The following is a 17603-nucleotide window of genomic DNA, read 5'->3' on the forward strand; positions in this document are numbered from 1 at the left end:
GGAGGAGCAGGGTGCCAGCAGCACAGAGTATATCAGGAGATGAGTGATGTGTCAGTGAGGACAGGGCTGCATATGACAGGGGGCAGTGACATGATGTGAGGAGGGGAATGGAGGCAGCAGGAAGCCACAGACTGAGAGTTATATAGTGGGAGGAGCAGGGTCTCCAGCAGCACAGAGTATATCAGGAGATGAGTGATGTGACAGTGAGGACAGGGCTGCATGTGACAGGGGCAGTGACATGATGTGAGGAGGGGAATGGCGGCAGCAGGAAGTCACAGACTGAGAGTTATATAGTGGGAGGAGCAGGGTCCCCAGCAGCACAGAGTATATCAGGAGATGAGTGATGTGTCAGCGAGGTCAGGTCTGCATGTGACAGGGGCAGTGACATGATGTGAGGAGGGGAATAGGGGCAGCAGGAAGCCACAGACTGAGAGTTATATAGAGGGAGGAGTAGGGTCCCCAGCAGCACAGAGTATATCAGGAGATGAGTGATGTGTCAGTGAGGACAGGGCTGCATGTGACAATGGCAGTGACATGATGTGAGGAGGGGAATGGAGGCAGCAGGAAGCCACAGACTGAGAGTTATATAGTGGGAGGAGCAGGGTCTCCAGCAGCACAGAGTATATCAGGAGATGAGTGATGTGACAGTGAGGACAGGGCTGCATGTGACAGGAGCAGTGACATGATGTGAGGAGGGGAATGGAGGCAGCAGGAAGCCACAGACTGACAGTTATATAGTGGGAGGAGCAGGGTCCCCAGCAGCACAGAGTATATCAGGAGATGAGTGATGTGTTAAGTGAGGACAGGCTGCATGTGACAGGGGCAGTGACACCATGTGAGGAGGGGAATGGAGGCAGCAGGAAGCCACAGACTGAGAGTTACAACAGCACAGAGTAGTGATGTGAGGTTCCTGTCACACGAATGGAAGACTGTGGGGTCAGTTGCGCCTCTATATAAAATAAATGTCATGCATCCCACCTGCTATACTACATAACGCTCTGTGACAGGACCCTGTATAACGCACCGCGCCTTGTATAAACACTTGAGGTATTCTCTTTATCTCCTCCGTACATTTGCTCATCGTGTAGAAGTCACTGTGTCCGTCTCTGTGCTTACTACAATAAACCCCAGACATGCTGAGTAAACCTCGGGGCGACAGATCAGAGCAGGAATCCATGACACAGAAGTGCACAGATGACAATGGTCGCTGCCAGGTGCTATAACCTGCAATACCTGAATGTTTCCTATATGTGTGCCCAGAACCCATACTAGTAATAACACTAATACAGAACATGGCGTTTCCATTATCAGCTGTGTGATGCATGGCCATAACTCGAGGTAGGAGCCAGCTCAGCGAAATTGCAGGTAACCTTTGCAGTACAGAGATATCACTAAGGCCCAGTATCAAAGTCCCCGGCAGGCCGAGCCTCCTCAGAGATTCCACAAGGTGCAGCCAAGGGTTTAGTGTCCGTGGCTGGGTGTACTGGGGGGGGAAATGTGACACCGAGGCTCACTGGGGAAATGTGACACCGAGGCTCACTGGGGAAATGTGATACCGAGGCTCACTGGGGAAATGTGACACCGAGGCTCACTGGGGAAATGTGACACCGACGCTCACTGAGGAAATGTGACACCGAGGCTCACTGAGGAAATGTGACACCGAGGCTCACTGGGGAAATGTGACAACAAGGCTCACTGGGGAAATGTGACAACAAGGCTCACTGGGGAAATGTGACACCGAGGCTCACTGGGGAAATGTGACACTGAGGCTCACTGGGGAATGTGACACCGAGGCTCACTGGGGAAATGTGATACAGAGGCTCACTGGTGAAATGTGATACCGAGGCTCACTGGGGAAATGTGATACCGAGGCTCACTGGGGAAATGTGATATTGAGGCTCACTGGGGAAATGTGATACCGAGGCTCACTGGGGAAATGTGATACCGAGGCTCACTGGGAAAAAGTGATACTGAGGCTCATTGGGGAAATGTGATACTGAGGCTCACTGGGGAAATGTGATACCGAGGCTCACTGGGGAAATGAGATACCGAGGCTCACTGGGGAAATGTGATACTGAGGATCACTGGGGAAATGTGATACTGAGGATCACTGGGGAAATGTGATACTGAGGATCACTGGGGAAATGTGATACTGAGGCTCATTACCCAAGCTGCCACATTGCAGCACCGGTTTTCACGTAACCGTGGCACTTTCTAAATGACAGGAACTTGGATCCACAAAATCCCCGTGGCCCTGTCATACAGTATGTAAGTATTTATAGAAATAATATGTACTATAGGTGAGCTGTACCAAGCCTCAGAGAGATGAAGTGAAGTATCTGCCCAAAGCGACCAATCAGCATCAAAATCCAAATACAGTGCTAGAAATGACAGAAGCTGATTGGCTGCTTTGAGCAACTTCTCCATTGATCACTGTCTAAGGCTTGATACATCTCCCCCTGTGTGAGACAGAGGATTCTGCTGCCCTCTAGTGGCCTCACTGCTGCCAGCATTACCTCTTCTTCTTGCTGACGATCATGTCCATGGTTTGCAGCAGTCTCCTCTCCAGCGCCTGGATGTCAGCTTCCGTCACGTTCCTGGAAGGCCAGAGAAGCAGGGCATAAATTATCTTCTGTTTAACCCTGGCATCAGCACTCAGTGCCACCTGCAGATGCACAGAGCTGCCCGCTGTGCCCAGCTGTACCCTATCCATCCCTGAGCCGACCATATAGCCAGCGGAAATCTCCCTATTAGCCGAGTTTCACGGCAGCACTCAGTGCCACTTACACTATGGGTGCCACTTACAATGGGTCCCCCCCCCACCCACTGCAGGACACTGTGCAGGTGGGTGGGACAGCCACCCAAAAACAGGACTGTCAGATGACAATTGGGACAGTTAGGAAGTATGCTCCAGCAGTAACATATTCTTAGACCACCATCGCTAGCTGTGTTCCAATTATAAGGACCCCCCCTATTAATGGCACCTCTTATGGTCCACACACAATGGGCGTTTTTGCTCAGTGTGTATGCGACAGATGATGGGGAAAATGGGTGTGGCATAGGGTACCGACAGTCATTAGCCCGATGCCAGGATCCCGACTGGCCGGACTCAGACAGCGGGGCAAGCGCAACAAAGTCACTTGCGGGCGCGGTGGCTTGCTACGCTCGCCACCTATTCTGGACCCCCACGAGGGAGAATAACGGGTGGCCGTTGGGAGTTTTGACAGTCGGGATCCCGACATCGGGTAAATGACTGTCGGGACCGCGTCCGGCACCGGGGAAAAATCACTGGGCTGATAATCCCCCCCCCCCCAGCCATCCGCTGGTAATACCAGCAGATGAGAGGCAGGGCCAGTGATGATGCGGGAGCACGCAGGACCATACACACTCGGCGACTTTTGAGCTGAAAGCAGCTCAAACGAGTAAACTGTGCTGCTTTCAGCTCAAAAAGTTGCCCAGTGTGTATGGGCCTTTATATAGTCCCCATCAGACAATAGAAATAATGACATGACACCAGCAAGTTACTGCAGAAGGACATCAAATCACATCGGACGGCACATACATGGCAGCAGTGTATGTGCCGTCCGACTCCTTGAATCACTGACTGAGATTAGAAAAGTCATCAGCCTGATGGTCAGCAACATGGAGTCGTGACCCCATGCTGAGAAGGTCCGGACCCACAGTTTGAGAAGCGCTGGTCTAGGCTCTAGGATATAAACAGCTTAGTCACAAAAGGGTCCTCCGAGCTCCTATCAGGTCCTACCCGAGTCACTAAGAAGACATGTCTCACCTTATGGGTGGTCACCTTATGTAATGGTGTCATGTAGTCTGTGATGCATTTCCAAATATACATAAACAATTAGCTTAATTATCACTGGCACATAACACACAGAAGCTCCGTCATGCAGGATAGGCTGGTTCTCGTTCTAGCACCCTGCTCATTCAAAACCCTTTGTTACCTGTGATGTTGCTCTCTGATCAGGTGCTTCTAGCACAATCTGGTCTCTCAGCACTGAGAGACAGACCAGTGTGTGCTAGAAGCACCAAAGCAGACAGTGCCACCCCAGGTAGCCAAGTGCAGGGTAGTAGAATGTACACTAGCTGCAGGATATTAAGCTCTTCTGTGCTGCTGTTACAGCCACCGTCACCATCCATGTTCCCAGTTAGTGACTGATGCAGGGCTAGATCGTCTTGTTTAGCTGCTTGCGTCCAACACTTCTGCGATATTCCTGGTCTGCTGCAATCTCCGAAACATCCAGACTCCCCGGAGACCACAAGCAGTAATTCAGGTAATAGTCAGGATGCCGACTTACCTCAGGAAATAGGACATATACGTGTAGGGACAATTCACCGCACCGAACCCGGAGAGCAAGGCCATCAGTGTCACCCCGATGACTCCCACCCGGCTAATCAGCTGCTCAATGGACAGGATCCCTGCGAGACAAGAGACAACAGCTCAGCGGGGACCAGACAACAGCTCAGCGGGGACCAGACAACAGCTCAGCGGGGACCAGACAACAGCTCAGCGGGGACCAGACAACAGCCCGCTGTAATACGGATTGTGTACAATCACCAGAAACACAGAACAGCTGAAGAGATGGGCACCTGCCAGCGGCACGTTTAGGGTCATTAATGCTCCTATTATTAAATATGTCCATGAGTCTATGCCAAGATGGCGGCCACTGTGCGGGGCTAGAGACATATGCATTATAGAAAGGAGTGTGGATGATGGAGTGTGCTAATACCATCGTATGGGCCATATTTGGGTTAGTCACATGCTCAGTCACTTCCCTCTCCTTCTAAGGGGCAGAGACACTGGGAGGGGGGAAACGAGGGAGAAAAAGTGGGGGCGGAGAGAGAAAGAGAGAGAGAGAGAAACGGGGAGAGAAAGAGAAAATCTGTGGCGGCAGAGAGAGTTATGGTATATCGGATCACCGCTGTGTAGATTGACCATGTTACTTTAGATGCCTAAACATGGCCGACCGCGTCTAGATCGACAGTAACGGTAGATAGGCGCCAGTGACGGGAGTGTGGTCGACGGTCACGCGGGTGACATAATTTTTTTTCACAAAATTCTTTTTTATGCCAAATGTCACAGGGGTCCCAGTGGACACTGTATACATGCACAGTGTCCCCTCGCAAGTCATCCGTCCTCTGTGGCAGAAACATCCACTGATGGACACAATGTTTCGCTCCCGTACATGCTCATTAGTGTAGGTCATGTTTTTCTGCCCAGCATGTGAAGTGCCCAATAGGCAGCCTCGCTGACACACTATGAATAGCGGGGTGTGTTCTGATGGGGGGTTACCCAGAGATCTCCGGTGTACATTGCCTATTACTCATAGGTTTATAGGGGGTGTAAGTGGGGTCACTCTGTAAGTGGGATATAAGAGTAATATAAGTATTAGCGAGCTGCACAGGCACCGGGATAATGGGGTACAGATAGGACACACAACCACCGATGCACCCGGTATAGCAGACATGTCCAAACTGTGGCACTCCAGCTGTTGTGAAACTACACATCCCAGCATGCCTTGCAATAGTTTTAGCATTTCCTAATAGCAGAACTGTGGCAAGGCATGATGGGACTTTTAGTTTCACAACAGCTGGAGGGCCATAGTTTGGACATGCCTGCTGTATAGCATAGTCAGCAGGGCCGCCGAGAGGCAGGGGGGGCGGGTACATTTTACCTGGGCCCGGGCCTGCCAGGGGGGCCCGGGTCCCGACACACAAAAAAAAAAATCGTTTTTTTTTGTATAAAAAGGGGGCGTGGCCACGGGTCCGCGATTAGGCCACGCCCCCGATTTTGCCTAAGCCCGGTCAGCGATGGCTGTCCTGCTCCTGCTCCCTGTTTCAAAAGGTAATGCCGCCCGCAATGCATGGCTATGGACAGGGGGAACAGACAAAAAGTGTGTGTGTGTGTGTGTGTGTGTGTGTGTGTATGTATGTAACAGGCTGTGTATGTATGGATATATGTGTGTGTAACAGGCTGTGTGTGTGTGTGTGTGTGTGTGTGTGTGTGTAACAGGCTGTGTGTGTGTGTGTGTGTGTGTGTGTGTGTGTAACAGGCTTTGTATGTATGTATGTATATGTGTGTGTGTGTGTGTGTGTGTGTGTGTGTGTGTGTGTGTGTGTGTGTAAAAGGCTATGTGTGTGTGTGTGTAACAGGCTTTGTATGTATGTATATGTGTGTGTGTAACAGGCTGTGTATGTATATATGTGTGTGTAACAGGCGTAGGGCGGGATGTACTAAATTTCGCAATTTATTATTATTTTTTCGCCTACCTAACGTTTGTTGTACGCTGCGTTATGTTTGCCTGGTGCATCTTCGTCCGCCTCATGCTCTAAACTTCAGACTTCCCTGCTGGAGTTGCGGACAGTGCGTCCGTCATGGTGTGTTTTTTTTTGTACTGCGCATGCGCAGGTTTATTTCCTTGCCGTCATGCGCAGTGCGCACTTGTTGATGGTCACGGTACCTTAAGGGATTTGCAAAATGTCAAAGGGTTCTGTATAACCCAATATGAAAGAATACTTAATTACATCCTTACATACTCCTATCCATCCACCAAGTACCAGTGCTGGCAATATTACATATATATATATTGTGGCGTTAATGCCCACTGCTTTAATCGCTTTTAGCAAACAGTGCAGCTGTTAGTGCATGTGAGCCGTGACAATTCTACTCAGCCGTCTATGAGGAGGAAGTCTCGTCGCGGGTGTCCCGCGATACTCCCCGACGGGCTACTGAAGAGCAGAACAAAACCACCGCTACTTTAGTGCATTCGAGAACGCAGGAACGCGGAGATAAAAGACAACTTCCGCAGCAGCAAGCATTAGTACATCCCGCCCTATGTGTGTGCGTGTGTGTGTAACAGGCTATGTATGTATGTATGTCTATATGTGTGTGTGTGTAACAGGCTATGTGTGTGTGTGTAACAGGCTTTGTGTATATATATATATATATATATATATATATATATATATATATATGTGTGTGTGTGTGTGTGTGTAACACAGGCTATGTTCTGTATGTGTGAAGGAACAGGCTGTGTATGTATATATGTGTGTGTGTGTGTGTGTGTGTGTGTAACAGGCTATGTGTGTGTGTGTAACAGGCTATGTATGTATATGTGTGTGTGTGTGTGTGTGTGTAACAGGCTTTGTATGTATGTATATATGTATGTAACAGGCTATGTATGTATATGTGTGTGTAACAGGCTATGTATGTATATGTGTGTGTGTGTGTGTGTGTGTGTGTGTGTAACAGGCTATGTATGTATATGTGTGTGTGACAGGCTATGTACTGTATGTGTGAAGGAACAGGCTATGTGTGTGTGTTACAGGCTATGGCCCTCATTCAGGTTGGTTCGCTCCCCCCGCACGTTCACACAGGGGAGCGATGTTGTGCATGTGCAGCCACTTTGTGTGAGCGAGCAAACCGATTATTTGCCGCCCAGATCGCATGCAGCAGTGTGGACGGAAGCGTGGGGTGGTGGATATGGTTTGCGCCCATGGGAACTCCCATGACGTGGGTGCCGGGGGAGGGCAGCTGATGTCACCGGATGTCAGCTGCCCACCTCTTCTCGTACAGGAACGCCACAGATCTAAGACAGCAGAGACTGACTTAGATCTGCGAGCGCTTGAGAAATCATTTGATGGTCGGCGACCGCACTGCCCTGCACACAAGCTGCAAATCGATGATGATGTAAAACATCCGTTCGCATGCGTGAAATCTGAGGTATTTAGATGATCCGCAAAGCTGCAAATTTTGCAGCTTTGTGGTCAATCAGAATGACCTCCAATGTGTGTGAAGGGAACAGGCTACATGGGGCCCATTTATGACGGATCATATATGGAATGCGATCTGGGTGGGACCATACTGCCCAGGATCACATGAGATTAAAGAGGTTTAATGGACACAATCCCCCCTCTCCCTCCAGCCGCACATACCGCTGGCCATCACAATGCAGCTGCTCTTGGCGCCGGATCTGTAGCTTTGGGGGACACAGCAGATACCGGCAGCTCAGCTCGGCGATACTGCAAGTAGTGACATCTGCTGCTTCTTGCCAGAACTGTTGCCGCTTTCCCTGCTGCGTGTGTGAGCTTGGGATCCTTATACTCCAGAGGCGGCGCTTCAAATGGGGATGATCGTGCCAGGCACAGATCTTGGGGAGAGGAGCCGTGGGCTGGCCACCCCTGCTGTATGGCATAGTGGTCTGGGCAGCGCAGGGGGGCAGAGGGTCCCTGTGACGGATGGGCAGACAGCAGTGGGGTCCTTGCGGAGGATGGGAGCTATTACCTAGTTCTTATCCTCCGTAGGGACCCTGCCGCTATCTGCCCATCCATGGCCACGACCCCTTACTCCCATGGGCGCAACCCATATCCACCACCCCATGCTTTTGTCCACACTGCTGCATACGAACGGGGCGGCAAGTAATCGATTTGAATTTTGTGTAGCATAATGTAAAGGGGCAAGTATAAGGGGTCTACTATTGTGTTGCATAAAGGGTATATGGTGTGGTACACACCCCTATATCCTTTAATGGCCACACCTCTTTTCTGTTGCTCGCCACTCCAGGGGGGCCCCGTGACGCTGTTGTACCGGGGCCCAGGATTTCTCTTGGCAGCCCTGATAGTCAGCACGTACCATGTTTGGGGCTCAGTATCGGAAAGGGGTCACCCAGCTTCCAGAAGAAATACATGAAGGTCAGCCACAAGGCGCAGGCGAAGAGCAGGCGCTGCCGGTGCACTGGGGAAAGATGTACAGAGAATAAACGTATAACACCAGATCAGCCCAGATACATAGCGCACAGTTATACACAGAGATATGCGGCACTGTGCAATCAGCCAGAATGTACATTATACATAGCGCACAGTTATACACAGAGATATGCGGTACTGTGCAATCAGGCAGAATGTGCATTATACATAGCGCACAGTAATACACAGAGATATGCGGCACTGTGCAATCAGGCAGAATGTACATTATACATAGCGCACAGTTATACACAGAGATATGCGGCACTGTGCAATCAGGCAGGATGTACATTATACATAGCGCACAGTAATACACAGAGATATGCGGCACTGTGCAATCAGGCAGAATGTACATTATACATAGCGCAGTTATACACAGAGATATGCGGCACTGTGCAATCAGGCAGGATGTACATTATACATAGCGCACAGTTATACACAGAGATATGCGGCACTGTGCAATCAGGCAGAATAGGCATTACTAGTGCTATAGGGGACGTGCAGTCATATACAGAATCCAAACAGACACAGCAATCAGGAGCTAAGCCCTGTGGCTCCTGACCTCTCCTGAAGAATAAACAGACACAGCAATAAGGATCTAAGCCCTGTGGCCCCTGACATCTCCTGAAGAATAAACAGACACAGCAGTCAGGAGCTAAGCCCTGTGGCCCCTGACGTCTCCTGAAGAATAAACAGACACAGCAATCAGGAGCTAAGCCCTGTGGCCCCTGACATCTCCTGAAGAATAAACAGACACAGCAATAAGGATCTAAGCCCTGTGGCCCCTGACGTCTCCTGAAGAATAAACAGACACAGCAATAAGGATCTAAGCCCTGTGGCCCCTGACGTCTCCTGAAGAATAAACAGACACAGCAATAAGGATCTAAGCCCTGTGGCCCCTGACATCTCCTGAAGAATAAACAGACACAGCAATAAGGATCTAAGCCCTGTGGCCCCTGACGTCTCCTGAAGAATAAACAGACGCAGCAATCAGGAGCTAGATATCATTTCTAGAAAAATACTAAATCAGTTTCAACAGCTTTCTCCCATTTCCCAGCTGTCCACAAACAGGCATTATAGAAATGTAAGAAGTCTTATCCAAACCTATAATGCTTCCATAAAGAACAGGCATGTCCAAACTGTGGCCCTCCAGCTGTTGTGAAACTAAAAATACCAGCATGCCTTGCCACAGTTTCATCATCCCTTAATAGCAAAACTGTGGCAAAGCATGATGGGATTTGTAGTTTCCCAGCAGCTGGAGGGCCACCGTTTGGACATGCCTGATATAGAGCATCAGGTGTACACCTTTGGGGGGTTTCCAGTTGCCAGCATTGGACAAGAGAACTGCAGGTTTCATAGTGGCTTCCCCTGGTCCAGCTATCATACAGCCTATGGCCATGGATAATTATCATCCATTCCGCCACTGCCTGAATCACGTGTGCAGTCCGCTGGAGTCCTGCTGCTGCCTGACCAAAGACCAAGTGTATGGTCAGACATTGGCTAAACCGTGTATGATCACATGACCTCTTTTAAATGTTATCGCATCTTAGGCATTAGCATCAGATTTCCCTCCTAAGTGGGCGAGTTTTTTCTATTTTTTGCGCAATGCAAAAAGCGCTGTTTAGGTGCCCAAAATACATTTTTTCACAAATTTTAGCTTGTCCCCTCTCCCTGCTGCCAGGTGAAATGCTGCCACCGCAGTTGTTTGCGCCCCACCTGAGCAACAATTGATCCAAGCACAGACAGCCGATAGCTAAAAAAGAAGTGAATTCTGCCCGTATCATAGTTACATAGTAGGTAAGGCTGAAAAAAGACTTGCGTCCATCTAGTTCAACCTGGAATCCCAACAAACTAACCCTAGAATGTGTGTGTGCGTTTACATGCAATAGGGAATATAGATTGTAAGCTCCACCGGTGCAGGAACTGATGTGAATGTTCAAATATTATGTGTACAGCGCTGCGTAATATGTGCGCGCTATATAAATAACTGGTAATAAATATAAATAAATAGATAAGTATATTTATAAAATCTAACTTTCTAAAATGAAGTCAATCTAAAGGGTTTATTAAATGAGATCTAAAAATCTGCGATTAAACAAATCCTCTATATCAGCGTTTACCAACAGCAGTCCTTAAGGACCCCGGATAGTGCATGTTTTCCAGATATCCTAGGGGCATATTCTATTAACTGCATTCGTTTGGCAAATTGCCCAGGAGCATTTTAGACGCAGCGATTTCAATAGAATTTAACAACTTTTTTCTCACAGCTTCGGCCAAGTGCAAAATCAGTATTTTAAAGGTAAAAACATCTGGACTGGGTCCAGAACCCCTGGGACTCTCCCTCGCCCCTAATCATGAATTCATTTTTAATTATCTTAATTTGTCCAATAATTACATGTCCTTTTTGGGGTGGTATTTGGTAAAGTGCAGAATAATGGGTTAAAAAATGTGGAATACTGGGGTGCTGTGTGGATACAACAGATGTTTTTAGGTTTTCAGGTGACCGTTACGGATAGATTTTTTTGTTTTATATTAAAGTGGATTTAAATGACACAAAAATGTAACTGCAGCATTTATTTTGATAGAAAACACTTATTTAAAATACATTTTCACTGCTTTAAAATGCAATTTCTAACCTTTCTACTGTTATTTTTAACAGTAAACCCTGTTTTTTTCCAGAAAAATAGACGCGTTCATTTTTTTCCAACTGTATGCTTTGGAAATCGGGGGCACACACAGCCGCGGTAATCCGCAATTGAGCGCAATTGGCGCTTTCATTTATGCCGCAAGAATCTTGCAGCTAATTGGATATTCCTACTAGTTGGCGGGAAAAGTAAGAGGACAGATCATAAAAGATCCACAGCTGGTGCTAATTATTTCACTTGTGAGACTGGGGAGATCTAGAAAACATGCACTGTTAAGAGGGATCCTGAGGACTGGGTCTGGGAAACGCTGCTCTAGGACTTAAGAACTGAAAAAGTGGATCATTGTTGTCCTGTGATTTCTCCTTCTACCACATTGATTAGCCCCCCCCTCCCCCCCCCCCAGCCCTTCCCCCAATTTTGAGGCAGGTGGTAGGTTTGTACTCACACAGTCGGATATTGCTCACCACATAGTAGCCAATGTAAAATGGGACCACAAAGACCAGCACCAGCAAGATCACGCAGAGATTCAGCTTCCAGTGGAAATATCGGGAGCTGAAAAACAAAAAAACAATATATACTACATTACGTTCCGGGCGCACAGGAACCTCGGACTAATACAAAACAAACATTAGTGGAAATCGATATTTTATCCAGATTAAATCAGCACCGATTGTTAAACCACCCAACTCACCCACATGTATATAAAGAAAAATGATTAAAGGACTTGGTGAGGACAATGATTTTTAATAGTAGTAACAGGCTTCTCCGTTATAATATCAGAGTTTAAAGGGGGGGCGGGGATAATTCAATTGGGGTGATTCTGATTGAATTTGTGGTGACTGCGCATGCGTTCCCATGAAAATGCTGGACATTCCCTGATGACGCGGGGGCGGGGGGCAGGTAGCGGATGGGGCACCATAAGTCCCAGCAGGCAGGGCATTAATGGGCCCCCTTGGACTTGTAGTTCATCTGTAAAAAGAATGTTAAAAAAAAAAACACAGACACAGAGAAAAGTAAAACTTTATTGCACATACACTAATTTTACACCATTATACTTACAAATCCAGGCTCGAGCGGTTTCTCCGTGCTGCTGCAGCATCTCACCCCGCACTGACTGTAGGGTGTGCCGGCTTCCTCCTCGCTAATGACAGCTTGTATAGCGCTGTGACAGGGACCTTATGTAAAAAGTGTCCTCCGACTGTGGCATGACACCGCGGGCTGTTGGAGCCCGGTGCTGGTTGCAAAATACGGGGGACCCTCAGTATTTTTTCCCCCCGTATTTTTGGAACCAGGACCGGTCCAAAAGTCCGGGGCTGGTTTCAGAAATACGGGGGACCCCTACTCATTGGGCCTGGGGCTGGTTATGTTCAGGAGGAGGGACCCCCCCCACGCCATTTTTTTCTAATAAATTTAAAGTTTTACACATTTTTTAAGACAGAACCATGCACAGATCTCAATGATCTGTGCACGGTTCTGTCAAATTCACCTGCTAGCGCGCGGGACCGAATTAATTCTACCATGCACGCAGTCTCTGCCTACTTAAACTTGGTCCTGATATGAGAACTGGGTGGGTGGCTGACATCCTATGAGGACAGCCACCCGCCCCCAGAAGCCAGGTGCCCGCCGCCGTTTGCATAAGGACGCACAGTGTTTTCCTGGGCGCACTCAGCGGTTTCCAGGGTATGGCCAGGAAACGCAGGACATCCCCCCACCCCGCCCAGTGCGAGTACCACGCCGACTATGCAAGTCGTGAAGGTGCCCGCACAGAAGCCCTGCACGTGCAATATGCGCCTGCGCAGGAGAGAAACATTGGACTCCGGTGCGAACATGTCGGGGACCTAAGCAGACCAGAATAAGGGCCGGGTTAGCATTTATGCCTCACAGCAGTGATCAGGGATTCCTCTGGGTACTTTCCACCACAATCCAAAAATATACCCGCACACATGGGGTGACGGAGCCTCCGTGGTGAGCAATGATCTGTGCGGAGCAGGGTTGTGTCTATGCTTGTGGTAATGGCGTACTAGATGGGCCAAGTGGTTCTTAACTGCCATCTATGTGTCTAAGATGTGGGGTGGTGACGGCCTCAATATCTCAGAGATATGGTCAGAGAATGGATATATCAAGCCCTCTAGGGGCAGCTGCAGTGGGCGGCTTGCACAACCCCATGGGTCTGGCATTGGCTGAAGGTGTTGGAAATGATCTGATGCTGGAAGTCCCTCCGGCATTATCATATTAGTGTAGGTTGTTACCATAGAAGCAGCAGAGATAGCGCCTCCACCCACATGAATGAGGGCACCTGTGTCTGCCAATCTATATGGCCATAAATATACAAATCTTATGTAATCCTCTACTGTGCATCCAGCCAATCGCTAACACAATAATCTACACTAAACCATGATATGTGGCCCAGCTGTAATATGCGGTTACTGGACCGGTATTATATATGGACAGGTGATTACATTAAGCGTGTGTATAGAACAATAACCTCACCCACCTGCTATTTAACAGTCCCAGGATCTCGAATATGATGAGTTCGAACATAGTGCAGGAGAAGGCGAAGGTGACCGAGAACACCACCTGGATGACGTACTGCCGCACCTGGAATAAAGCACAAGGTCACGTGATCATATCCCGGAGGTTCCGTGCTCCCACCACTCATACCTGCCTATATCATATAGGGCCTGGCTCAGACGTGTTCGTTGGGTTGTAAACGGCGCCTGTCCACCCCCAGCGCGAATCCCCACATTTACATGTGAGGGGATATGTATGCTTAAACATCCCCTCGCATGCGGCTGCACGTGCGAAAAATCATTCAATAGTCGCTGACCATCGAATGATTTTTTTTTCTCGTTCATAGATAAAAGTCAGTCATCCGCTTCCAGAAGGCACCGGCGCGCCTGCATATGCAAGGGTAGGCCCAGCATTTTTTAATGGGGATGCCCATAAAACCCTGGACGTTCCTGCTTCCTCCCCCTGCCTGCCCCCTTGCTTCCCCTTACTCGCCAAAGGCGTTCACTGAGGGGGGACGCTGTTAAATTCGGACCTAAATGAGGTCTGAATCGGCCCCATAGTTCCCCTGCTGACACAGTACGGTGCGCCCAGCCCATGCTGGGGGACCGGACACACTTCCTCCTTCTCATGAACAAGGCCACAAATTATTCTTTGTTGTAGATTTTAAATACAGAGAATCAAACTAAAACTCACCTCATAGTCTTTAAATAACTGGCGCATGAAGAACAGCCAACCGCAGCCGAAGAACAGCAGCTGGGAGGAGAAAGATAAGAAGGCACCGTGACATTATCTGATGGAGATATAATATCACAGATCTCTATAAACCCAGCAACATCGCCCACTCTCTACCCCTTCTCTCCTCACCCCCGCCTCACCCCGACACTTAACTCCCGCTCGCCTCACTCCCTCTCTCCCACTACCGTCACCTCACCCCCTCTCTCTCTCCCTCACCCTATGTCTGCCCCTCTTTCTCTCCCACCTGCTGTCTCTCCTTTCTCTCCCCCCTTGCACCGTCTTCTCTCCCCTGCTCTGTTCACCCTGCCCCCTTTCTTTCTCTCAACCATCACTCACTACCCCTCTGTCTCACCTCTATTTATCTCTTTCTGCCTCTAGACCAGGCATGTCCAAACTGCGGCCCTCCAGCTGTTGTGAAACTACACATCCCAGCACGCCTTGCAATCATTTTAGCATTCCCTAATAGCAAACTGTGGCAAGGCATGATGGGACTTGTAGTTTCACAACATCTGGAGGGCCATAGTTTGGACAAGCCTGATTTAGACTCTTTCCCCTCTCTCTCTCTCTTCCTTCTCTTTAAATGTCTCTCCCTCTATCTATTTTTCACCCCTCCTCTCTCTCTACTTGGCACAGTCTCTCTCTCTAGGACACCCTATCTTGCTCTGTCTCTAACCTCTTTCCCTGACACACTCTCTCTCTCTCTTTCCTTGACACTCTCACCTTCCCTTGCTCCCATCTTTCTCTCTCTCCCTCCTTGAGAGTCTCTTTTACTCCTGCTCGCACAACTCCCTCTCTCTTACTCCTCCCCCTCTCTATCTGATACCCTCACTCGCACCTCTGTTTGTCTCATTCCTCTTTTTTCATGAAGCCCTCTCTCCCTGACCACCCCTCATTCTCCCTCCACTCTCTTTTTCACGCTCTCTTTCCCAGACACCCTGCTCTTTCTTCTTTTCTCATGGTGGCTGTGATGCAGCTACAAGGCCCCCCTGTAGTGTCTCATTGTGGAGAACTATTTGTACGGGAAAATATATTTGACGATAAGTGGATTGGGACTGAAAATCCCCTATAGTATCCACTGTTGTAGATGACGGTATGTATAGGCAGAACCTGAGGACCTCTATGCCTGACAATCTGCTTTCTGGCGCTGTGCAGTAGCAGTGAAGCAGGAGATGGAGTCTCCAGTCCAGACTTGGTGGCAGATACAGCAGAGTGGCCTCTGCTGTCAGGATACACTAGCAGCACATATACTGATGCAAAGCATTGCAGGGTGTCCCTCTGCCCGGATCCTGATGAAAATGCTGCTAGCAATAAAGATAATTACAAAAAGAAGATATACTTGCTGCTACAGTATGTTCCCATGGTGGTGTAATCGGATCATCTGTGTGCAGAGGGTCCCCCAAGGCCTTGACGCTTGACTTACATTGTGGGCTTCTAATGATGCTCTTATTTGATTTAATTATTTATAGGGCACTGGTGATACAGGACACTGGTGATATAGGGGTCTGGTGGGAGCTGTCCCTTCTTTATTTTACACAGTTGTTTTGTATTATTTTCTGTTTTCTATGTCTTCCAAAAGGCTCACTGCGCGGATGCTCTCTCAGAGAAACAGACATTATTATGTAAGTTATTCCATGTATGAGAAAGCCATAGCTGGACATGATATGAATGAAGATTGTGTGGTCTGCAAATCAACTAAACTCCACTAAAAAAAAAGTTAAACCATGCTATAAGTATGAATACACATAACAGCTATTTGTGATGCCCTTCATCCCATGGTGCTTTTGCTATGTCAGCAGGTATCGCTGTTCTGACAGGAGGCAATGCAGATGTGCGGCAAGAGTACTACAAGCGTCAGGCTTTAACCACTTGCGTGACGCAAGGCTCCCTGACATGGTGGCATCTAAAGCAACCAGTCGTTGGGCTGTTACTGGAAGAGAATCTTCATGTAGCTGCAGCTCTCTCTCATCCCCACTGCATCCTGGTTCCCTCCCGCAGTGTTTGCTGTGCAGCCAATCATTGCTGATCGCGGGATGGGAGTGACAGCTTCACCCCGTGGCTAAAGAGATTAGCAACCACTTGGAGATATGTGAAACAGCAGCCCTCACCTTCCCTAGCGGCTGCTCCTGTTGGAAAAAAGCCTCGACGGTTCTTAAGTCACGGTCATTGGTGGACCAAAGTATTGGCCATCGGGATAAGAAATAAAATGGCATTGGATATGTTTAAAATAAAGGTTCTCCTCACCTGGGATATGACCATGAGGATGGAGTCGATGAGGAAGCTCATGACTGATTGTCGCAGCGATAAACGAGTCGGTATAACACTTGTTCTGCGGCCCTCGGCCTCTCCTTTATCGGGTCAGTGCTGTAGAACGTCTTCACATGTCGGATACGCTTCTTGGTAAACACTACAATATCCAAAATAATATAAAAACATTATACAGAGAACAATGGATGCTGCCCTGGGGATCCTAGCGTATCAACATAACCCTAAAAGACAGTGGCCGGTGCTGCAACTACGACTCTCATCAGACTGACAGGGCGAAGGCGATGGGGGTACCCCAGCAGCAGAAGGTTATTATACATGCTTTTTAGGCATACTGTGGGGATTTCCAGTTTTTGAGGAACTACAAGTCCCAGCAGGCAGGTGCCCTAGCTCAGCTGCACATACAGAGATTACAATGTGTCAGTCAGTAATGCAGTTATTACAAAGTACCAGATAGGAAACCAGGGCTCGCTCACATCACACAGAGAGTGCAGATCTCCAGGCTGCTGTCACTTCTTCCCTTCCACATACACACAGCAGCAGTCGCTCACTAGTGTCATATCAGCACAGCAGACAGTAGCACTGGAAAATGTCCTCAATACGCACGGCGAGTTTCACGCTGCGGCCATGTTTGTGAAGACACATTTCAATACATTTAATAGAGACTGGCCTCAGAAAAAATGGCTCCGAAAG

The 17603-nt window shown here is 48.7% G+C and overlaps 1 protein-coding gene across 2 annotated transcripts in view; it reads right to left on the minus strand.

The window, feature by feature from the left end:
• GPHRB (golgi pH regulator B) overlaps positions 1 to 17526 on the minus strand; it is a 29567-nt gene extending 12041 nt beyond the window's left edge. The window contains exons 1-8 of one of the 2 annotated variants that reach the window (XM_083171625.1): positions 17387 to 17526; positions 16890 to 17052; positions 14607 to 14666; positions 13897 to 14000; positions 11848 to 11954; positions 8648 to 8749; positions 4314 to 4434; positions 2517 to 2597 (exon numbers count right to left, since the gene is read on the minus strand). In XM_083171625.1, coding sequence (XP_083027751.1) covers positions 2517 to 2597; positions 4314 to 4434; positions 8648 to 8749; positions 11848 to 11954; positions 13897 to 14000; positions 14607 to 14666; positions 16890 to 16931 — 617 coding nt within the window. In that variant the 5' untranslated portion in view covers positions 16932 to 17052; positions 17387 to 17526. Of the gene's footprint in view, positions 1 to 2516; positions 2598 to 4313; positions 4435 to 8647; positions 8750 to 11847; positions 11955 to 13896; positions 14001 to 14606; positions 14667 to 16889; positions 17053 to 17360 lie in introns of both variants that reach the window. The other variant, XM_083171627.1, reaches the window with a different exon arrangement.
• Positions 17527 to 17603: the final 77 nt, after the last annotated feature.

Source organism: Crinia signifera, chromosome 2 (genome assembly GCF_055691185.1).
Source record: "Crinia signifera chromosome 2, ASM5569118v1, whole genome shotgun sequence".
Lineage (NCBI taxonomy): Eukaryota > Metazoa > Chordata > Amphibia > Anura > Myobatrachidae > Crinia > Crinia signifera.